This window comes from Eurytemora carolleeae, unplaced genomic scaffold (genome assembly GCF_000591075.1).
Source record: "Eurytemora carolleeae unplaced genomic scaffold, Eaff_2.0 scaffold180, whole genome shotgun sequence".
NCBI lineage: Eukaryota > Metazoa > Arthropoda > Copepoda > Calanoida > Temoridae > Eurytemora > Eurytemora carolleeae.
The window spans coordinates 109823-119524 of NW_019396212.1; the positions used below are offsets into that span (position 1 = coordinate 109823).

Here is a 9702-nt window from a genome sequence, read left to right on the forward strand (position 1 = left end):
TTTTTTTTTAACATTTTAACATTAGAAAAATAAAAAACAGTGTTAGTCAGAACAAGAGCATAAAACTTATTTGCAACCTTTCATAATGTGAACTCTTCCAACTTGAAATAGTCGGTTTTCACCGCAATTATTTTTTAATATAATTTCTTGGGTATGTGCCCATGGAACCTCACAAATATGATATAATAATAATCTTATGAGGATAAAAATGTAATAATGGTATTCTTAAACTCGATGAAATAATCTTGATGCATTCTTTAACTCAGGCCTGCGGCCTTCGTTAAAGAATACATCAAGATTATTTCATCTCGTTTAAGAATTTCCATTATTACATTTTTTTCCTCATAAGATTATCATATTCCTCTTCCTTTCCTTAAATTAATATATATATATATGTCCTATTTATTTCGTCCTAGTCCTTTTCCTATCCTTATATATAAAGATTTATATTTACAGGCCCTGCTTTAGGTCCTGCAGAAAGTGTGAAGCCCCTCTCGCTCTCTCTCATTTTCCTCTATACGAGCTAGGATGAGATCAGAACTTTAGAAGGCCCCAACTTGAGCAACCAAGACCACTTCAAGTTAAAATAAGAATTGTCACAAATCTGTACCTGGAAGTGTAGAGTTGGGTTTATTTTTCAACGAGGATTCAGTTGGTTCTATATCCTCAGATTCAGGGCTAGGGTTATTAGGTCTGATTGAGTGGTCAGGTTCCGAGCTAGGTTTTTCAGATTCTAAGCTCGAGTTTTCAGGTTCTAAGCTGGGATTTTCAGGTTTTAAGCTGGGGTTTTCAAGTTCTGAGCTGGGCTTTTCAGGCTCTGAGCTGAAATCTTTCGATTCTGACATTGGTTTTGAGGGTTCTGAGCTGGTTTGTTTAGGTTCCATATTAGATTTTCCAGGTTTAAGACTATTAGAGAAATCTCCAGATTTGTTTATTTCTCCTGTTGGTGCTGTACTCTCTCTACTAACTCCTAGAGTAGTTTCCTCTAAACCTGGTCGTTCAACTTGATCTTGAGAACTATCTGAACCTGGTCGGGACGAAGTCAGCTCCGTGTTCTCCGAAGCATCGGGACTAGAACCGTGCTCCACAGGTTTTACCTTCACTTTCGGAACATAATTATTTAACAGTTGAATCAGCTTTAGCACCTTAGGTTTACTAAACTTAACAATTCTATCGTAATCGTCCATATCACCGAAGAAATCGTCACAGATTTTGCGGATTTTAATCATGGCAGTAAAGAGGACTGAGAGAAGAAGAAAATGGCGTTCATATTTTTCTCTTGTTTTCAATTTGTCAATCTTGATCAGTAGAACTAGAGCAGCACGATCAGCGCACCATAAACCTACAACAAAACAATCAGATAAAATCATTCTGGGGGGTAAATGAAGGGGGAAGGGGGTCACCTAGGTTGTCTAGAATACAGATGAACTCCTGAATGATATTGAGGGGATTAAAGGAGGAGGGGTGGGGTTACCTAGGTTGTCTAGAACACTGATGAACTCCTGAATGATGTTGAGGGGGGTAAAGGTAGGATCAGGTATATCAGCAATAAGATCCTGGAACTCCTCCCCGTAGGTGTCGTACAAAGAGTAGTTCTGGTCTTCTATCCAATCCTATTCAATCAGTCAAATAGAAATAACTCCAGGGGACAAAAGTTCCAAACCTGTCACTTAATTTCAGATTTTAACCAAATCACAGTTTGGAACTTTCTTCCTCTGAACTTTTTTACATATCTATTTGAAAATTTAAATTTTTTAACAATTTCCTTTAAATAGTTATATGATAGCAGATGCAAATATTTTGACATTTCTTTATTTCTTGTACATTATTTTCTTCTTGTTCGTACATCTTTAAATCATACTTCGGCAAATTTGAAGGAAAAAAAAAATTTGGGGACATCCTAGCAGTTTTCCAAGCTGCCAGCTTTAGAACTAGGTTAAGGTGCCTGCTTTCCTATTTTACTGCACTACACACATTAGATGAGTCAGTAACTAAATTCAAACTGATTCAGCTACAAACACATATTTCTGGTGTATTTTCTATCAGAGTGAAATGGAGGGTGGGGGAAGGAGGGCTCCCAGCCTCATCTTCAATGTTGTCTCCATTCGCTAACAGGATAAATTGATAGTGTAAAGCTTATCATCAGAGATAAACTCATAATTAAATTTTTGAAATTTAATTTAAATCAACAAATAAAAATATTTTACCTTTATTTCTTCTAATATGTTTCTAATTTGTTCCTCCGGGGGGAAACTAGGATCTAAAAAGAATTTAGAAATATCAAGAAATTAATTCAAATGACAAATATTTCAATAGGCAATTAATTCAAGATTTTATTAACCGTGAGACATTTATTTCAGTCGTCAGTAACCAAAAACCAAGCAGCAAATCAATCAATCAATAAATCAATCGACCCATCCAAGGACCAACTAACTCACCAAGCAACTATACCAACCAACTATCCCAACCATCTATTCCACCCACCCAATCTATCAACTATATAATTAAACAATATCCCTGCTCACTGACCTGCAGTGCTTGATTTATGCAAAACTATGATTTCTCTTGGGCGAGCAAGGAAGCGCAGCTGTGTTGCTACCTCGCAGCTGCATTCAACAGCTGCCGGCAGTAGCTGCTCTAATCGGCTCAGCTGTTGTGGAACTCTAGACTGTAGATGCGGAGGGTTGGATTTCAGGATGTTTGGAGTGAAGAATATTAACCTTGGTGCCTGGTTCCGGGGGATGTTTCTAAACAATAAATTTTGAAATTTGAAAGAATACAACTTTTTCGAATATTATATACTTTACTTTATTACGTAGCCAAATTATCAATAATTATGGTTCTTGAACAGCTTATCTATCTATCTATCTATCTTTCTATCTTTCTATCTATCTATCTTTCTTTCAATCCCCATTCAAAATTTGAGGCAAATCGGTTCAAGGCTTTATGAGTTCTGCTCGGACAACCAAACAAACAGATAAACTGACAGACAGAGATTACTACCTTATACATATATATATGAATATATAGAAAGACTATGAAACAAATATTTTTGGATTCTAAATGAAGATTCTAGACAAGTATTCTGTCTGCTACCTATACGCCTGCAGAAAAGTGTGTGTATCCTTTGTCCCTAGGCTGGCCTGGATGTTGTCGACTATGACGAGGTTGAAGGAGGACAAGCTGATTAGTTTCCTGGAGAGGAGAGAGGAGAAGTATGAGTGTGTACTAACTATGACGCCACCAGTCTCCAATCTACCCAGCAGCTGACCTAATTATTAAAACTTTTAAACCGATTGATCGAATTAATTAATTGGCTCAATATTTTGACTAACTTGGAAACCCAGTTTTGCCTGTAGTTGTCCCTACACAAAACCCACTTAACATAGAAGGTTTAAGCCAGGCTATGACCATGCCCTAGGTTCTACCAAGTTCCCCATTCAAATTGGTTCAGGTTTCAAACAAAGACGCTACTTATTTAACTACAGGGGATAATAGTTCCAAAACGAACACACGGCCCATTTCTAACACTGAGTGTTAGAAATGGGCCAAATCTGAAAAGTTATCTTTTTCAAGAGTATATATCTTTAAATCCAAGACGAGAAGAACAAAATTATGACTTGTATTTTTTTTAAATCGCTAAAACTATATATTGAAACAATAAATGTCAATTTTTTAACTGATATTAAGGTGTGAGAATTAGTTTTTGATGATTCTTGATTTCATTTTCAATCATATCCCTATTTTGAAACAATTACCGGATTTCAGCTCATGTCGCGTTTTCGGAACATATCCTGGTTTTGAGACAATTACTCGAATTCATTTCAGTGTCAATTTTTAAGCATTTACTCACTTACGTAACAAAAGAAGGGTTTTTGATAAGGTAAAATACAAACAAAATAGAAAATAAAAACAAACTGTTCTTATATAATTAAAAAATAATTTCAGTACAGCATTGAGAAATCAAAATTGTTTTTACAATCTAGATTTCACTAAAAATGCGTGAAACTGTTTAAAATGCTTGAAAATAAATCACCGATACTCTCTAATTTAACATATAAGCTGTGTGAACTTAGATTCAAGCAATAATTCAGAAGTTAATTTAGTCTTCATAAGATAATTTTTGTTTTCAGTGATTTATTTTGTAAGTTATGAAAGTGAGTTTTATTTTGAATTGTGGATTATACCCAAAAACGGGAAAGTGGGATTTGTCTCGCAAACGCGACAGTTTTTCAAGTTCAGGATATGTTCGAAAATGGAAAACCTGACATTGTCTTAAAAACGGTCAAGAGATTTAACATAAAAAACTCCTATTTTAATTTTGATTATAAAAAAAGTTTAAAATTGGGAATTGTTGTCCTCGTCATGTTTAATAAAAAGTTGGTTATATTTGGCGAGGTTTTGCATTTTTTCAACACGTATATTATTATTACAAAAGATAGTGGTTAAATGACTCTTTCTTTCTAATCTTAAATGACTTTTTTGTTAATTATTGTTAAGAAAGTTAATTTACAGACTCTTGGAGAGGAGAGAGAAAAAAAATAAAACCGTTTCCAAAAATTAAACAAATTGTAAAGAAAGAGAAGAAAAGCGGATAAAAAGTACAAAATCTTTGTCATAAGAAGACCAAATGCATCAGAGAAGAAATGCCATTGAGCACCACTCATATTCTCAATGATTATAAAAATATTGGCTAAAACAAAACAAACCTGTATCAACGTCCACATCTTCTTTTATCTCCTCCACTTTCAAATCTGTCATACGTCCCAAAAAATTTCCCCATAGGGACACCTAGTACCAAGTTACAAAGGGTTAATATTGAAGTAAAAAATTTTAAATAACTTTAAAATTTTTAATTCCTCTTGGGTTTCTGCATGAATCGTTATGTGAAATTGTTGGATTTGGAAAAAAAGCTGAATTCGAGATAATACCCTTTGAGGGATTCAAATAATATTTATTAAAAGAACTGTATGAGTAATTTCAAGTGATCCTCCATTCTGATTTGTGGCTTTTTTATGTGACTTGCGCATTTCTTGCTTCTAGGAAACAATTGGAGAAATTTAAGTCGGGCATTGATATCTTTGCATGAAGGGTCTTTTAAAATTACGCTTACAATCCCTGTATTTTACCTGATGTTTTTTATAAAGCAAAACTAATGCCTTTCCTAGCCCTGCTCTTATATAATTGCTCCTCTCCTGGAAACAAAAAGAATTCGTTGGATATTTTCCTTTTCAGATAAGTAATTAAAAAACATTGTTATTTGTATTTTCATTTATTGTATCTAATCAAACCCCCTTCCCCACACAGCCTCAAAAATGTAATTCTAATATGGGGGGGGGGGGTCTGGGACATTTAGGAAAAATATAACCCCGACTCATTAAATAAAGCATTAAATGAAGCAGAGAAAAAATAATACATGTCAAAAAAAGTATACCTGAATTATATTTAATTTAATAACGAAAAAATCTTCGTTGTTATCTTGTAGTTATAGTAGTTATTGATGATCAGGAGAAAAAAAATGAATAAATGGACATAGGCAAGTTTTTCTTCCCTTTGATAACCGAAAATTCACAAATTTTCCCCTCAAAATTGTTTATTCTCGGAAATTGAGCAAATAACCCTTTTAAAATTTATACCTAACATGTGGAGGAGAAATAAGATTTTAAATGGGGGGGGGGGGGGGTGTTGATGGAAATATACACCCCTATATTTTTTTACCTTAATAGCCATAAGTGCCAAAAATGATTTTTCATGTTGTTGTGGTAACACATATGTAACATTCCTAGACGCTCCCACACGGACACATTCAACCTAAAATATTGATGTGGTAAAAAATATAACATTTCTAGACAATGCCACACGGACACGTTTAACCCCCCAAAAATAGGCAAAAAAGGTGACATTTCTAGACGCTGCCACACGGAAACATTAAATTTGAAATATTGATGTGGTAACACATATGAAACTTTTCTAAACGCTGCTTCATGGACACATGTGGTAACACATGCATAACATTTCTAAACGCTACCACACGTACATGTTGAACCTAAAACGAATATTTGATACCACATATGTATATTCCTGTCTTCATGAAGAATGAACGAGATTATTTTAATTGTGGTTTCAAAAAATGGAGAAAGTTGTCAAAAATAACCACATTTAAAGCTAATAACGACGATATCAGCCACATCATTGATCAGATAAAGGGTGAATCGGGCATGCGACTCTCCAAATGAAGAGTTAATTAAAATTAGATCAACAGTCCCTTTAGCGGATATCCGACCCCCCCCCCCTCTCTTCCTACCTGATGTTCTGATGGTGTGAATGTAAAGTGAGGAATATTCTCCAGAAAACCACTCCCAAGAGACATTTTTAAATATAACCCTTTATCTAACAAATAAATTCTTTATAAAAAAAATATGAAAATAAACAAAATATGAGAGATTTCAAAATTTAAGCTGCCAATATTGTTCTTTAGCACTGATGTCTATTTAATGATAACTATGTCCAATTTTCATGTTTGATGTAAAATACAACTTGATTTAATTTGAAATTATTTTTTCACAGGGCAGGACAGACAACTTATTACATATTAGCATCCCGAGAATATCGAGGTAATTTCTTAGAGAGCGATTTATGGACCCCCCCCCCCCTCCTATCAATTTTGTACATGGATCTTAAATGAAATGTAAGACATGTGGCCGCAGCGCTGGGCCCCCTTGCCTGTACTAGCCGCAGCGCTCGGCCCAGAAAGTGTCTTAACCTAACCTAACCCTAAATAAATACTAATTTAATTGAAAATGGTTGAAAAAGTAGTGTACAAAATTGATAGGAGGGGGGGGGGTCCAAAAAACGTTCTCTAGGACAGACCCAATATCGATTTTAAAACCCGTAAATTTAATTACTTTTCAAATTTGTCTAGAAAAACATGGCAAAATAGCTAATTAGAAAAAGAAATGTTTTGTGAAAATGAAGCCGGTTTCAAATATTGCATCATCTGTTCCTTAATCCTCATGCACGATTGCATTTTTCATCACTAAACCTCGTCTCTGCCTGACAGCCTAGTGCCTGTTTCCTGCCTGATAATGCATATAAACACTTGAACCCTCCTTATCATACAACTGCTGTGTATACTTAGTCATAAATATACTCTACTCTGCTCTAGTATTAAACAAGTGTCTTAAAGTGAATCAATTGAACGGTTTAAAAGATCTTAAAAGTTAGGACTTAATGGGTTTTTACTCTCTCCAACAAAATCGATTTTTCTTCGCTGAATTGGGTGAAATAAATGATTTTAGGAAAAAATTAAAGTACCTCTTTTAACTTTACAATCCTTTTAGTTTTGATCGTCTGTTGATCTTTGAATAATATAAGATGAATATATATTTGTTGATATCAGGGTCACGTACAGGGTCCAAAAATCGTTCTCTAGAAAATTACCTACAAAATTAATAGGGGGGGGGGGGGGACTAGTACTGGTACTGACTCTTTTCTTCGATAAATGGTGTCTGTCCTTGAAAACAATTTTTGGAGCCCCCCCCCCCCTCCTATCGATTTTGTACATGACCTAGATTTAAACTATTTTCAACGAAAAAATATTTATTTTCTATTTTTTAAGGTTTGGTTGTGTCAGGTCAATTTCTGACCGAGAGCTGCGGCTAGGACAGGCTAGACGGCCGAGCGCTGCGGCCAGGACATAATTTCAACTTTCAACAAAACTAGAGTATATATAGGTTTAAGTTAGGTTTAGACACTTTCTGGGCCGAGCGCCTTGGCTAGGACAGGCTAGGGGGCCGGGCGCTGCGGCTACATGGCTAACTTAATCCTGTCTTAAATATAAATAGTATGGTGTTGAGTCAAAAAAAATTACTATAACCAGTAACCACTCCCATACGGAGCTGAAAAGGGTGTAGAAGACGCGTTTTTTTATCACCTTTTACTGTATATTTGAAAAAACAAAAAACTAGAAAAAAATTGTCAACTTTAGTTTTAACCAAGGATTTCCAAAATGGTATCACTCTTTAAAATCCCTTGAAAGATAACAGAGTTAACCCTATTTAGCCAAAATTAGTTAAAAAAGGTTAAAACAGGCCAAACATGGTGGGAACACAGTAAAATGACTGGGCCATTCTGGAAAATTATCCTAGTGCTTCCTTAAAAACTGTGTCACATATCTAATATTATTCTCTAGGAAATTACCGATAAATGCTACGGAACAATGGTCTATCCTAGACAACGATTTTAAGACCCCTCCCCATTCCTAAGAATTTTGAGCATGACCACATTATTCAGCAAAATTATTAAAATTTATATTTTAAAACTTTAGGATTAAGTTTTAGATTATGACAATTTCTGGGCCGAGTGCTGCGGCTAGGACAGGCTACGGGTTGAGCGCTGCGGCTTGGTCAGACTAGGGGGCCGAGCGCTGCGGCCACATGACCAATTATGTCCATGTGTTACATAAGAAATTCATGTACAAAATTGAAAGGAAAGGGGGGGTCAGGGTCCAAAAATCGTTCTCTAGGAAATAACCCGAAACATTCATTCAACAGCTAGGTTAAGTTATTTTAAACTTTTGACCACTTAATAAAATGTATCGGATTTATTTAAAAATATTTGATATATATATCTATCCAGTGCCCGAACTTAGCCGCGGCTCAAATTATTTAAATTCGGCCCCAGTTTAATGAGAAGTTCAAATGATCCTCAGACCGCGCAATGTTTTTTGAACAAACAAAATACGGTGAGCCGGAGCGTTTTTGTCTAAGAATGCCCCGTGTTGTTATAAAAGATAAGATTTTCTTCAATCAACTAATCAAGTTCGTAAAATTTAATTTACATATATTAAGTTACAAATAGAAGTTATTGGAACTTTCGTATACATTTTTGTTTAGTGGTAGGCGATAATATGAATATAAAAAAGACGGCTTTCCATTTTAATTTTTATATAGAAAGCTCTTAACAGCATGGATACACATAGAAACATAGAAGACAGAATAAGTCGTCTTCATTGTATTGCTATAATTGCCTACCAAGAAGTATGTACATATGTACAGGGTGTCCCATATCATACTGGGTGTCCCACGAAACATAACAGTTGGTAAACAGTTTTAAATGTATTCTTCCATGATTTGTTAAGTTGTTTGATACCAAGGAGAATAATTAAAAATAATATGTCATTCATAAAATAGTAAATTGGATTTCATTAAGATTTAACAGATTTGAGCAAAAGAATTTTTAACGAAATAAACTGCGAAAAGTCTTTAATTTATAATTGCACCATATGGAACAGGATATTTAAAACTATTCACCACCTGCAGGGGCGTACGAGGGCTTTTGTTTTTTGGGGGGGCACAATTTGCGCGCGTAAGCGCGCCAAAAAAAAATTTTGGTCCCCCCCCTTCGGCAACATTGTGCCCCCCCCCTTCAAAACCCCTTTTTTGAAAAAATATTCATACCTTTTTTAAATTTTGTTCATCATAAAAATACACCAAATGACTACATTTTTGGGTGTTACTAACTTTAGAGTCTAAAAATTATTCCTTTGCTTGAAAAACTAACTTTTTGACTTTATAAAATTATCACTTAACTCCATCACAGCTAACTAAATCAATAATCACAGCATCATTAAAAATTATACTTTTACTAATAAACGAAATTTCTTCTGAAATTTTTAGATAGAATTTACTCAATCTACATATT

General features: G+C 34.7%; 1 protein-coding gene across 1 annotated transcript in view; it reads right to left on the bottom strand.

Annotated features, from left to right (window-relative positions):
- The window catches only part of LOC111698291 (endoribonuclease Dcr-1), a 21478-nt gene extending 15067 nt beyond the window's left edge, over positions 1 to 6411 (bottom strand). Inside the window, exons 1-9 of the mRNA XM_023468585.1 lie at positions 6305 to 6411; positions 5719 to 5811; positions 5130 to 5195; positions 4710 to 4791; positions 3097 to 3271; positions 2530 to 2747; positions 2208 to 2260; positions 1475 to 1613; positions 601 to 1342 (exon numbers count right to left, since the gene is read on the bottom strand). Coding sequence (XP_023324353.1) covers positions 601 to 1342; positions 1475 to 1613; positions 2208 to 2260; positions 2530 to 2747; positions 3097 to 3271; positions 4710 to 4791; positions 5130 to 5195; positions 5719 to 5811; positions 6305 to 6370 — 1634 coding nt within the window. The 5' untranslated portion in view covers positions 6371 to 6411. The remainder of the gene's footprint in view (positions 1 to 600; positions 1343 to 1474; positions 1614 to 2207; positions 2261 to 2529; positions 2748 to 3096; positions 3272 to 4709; positions 4792 to 5129; positions 5196 to 5718; positions 5812 to 6304) is intronic.
- Between the last annotated feature and the right edge of the window lie 3291 nt (positions 6412 to 9702).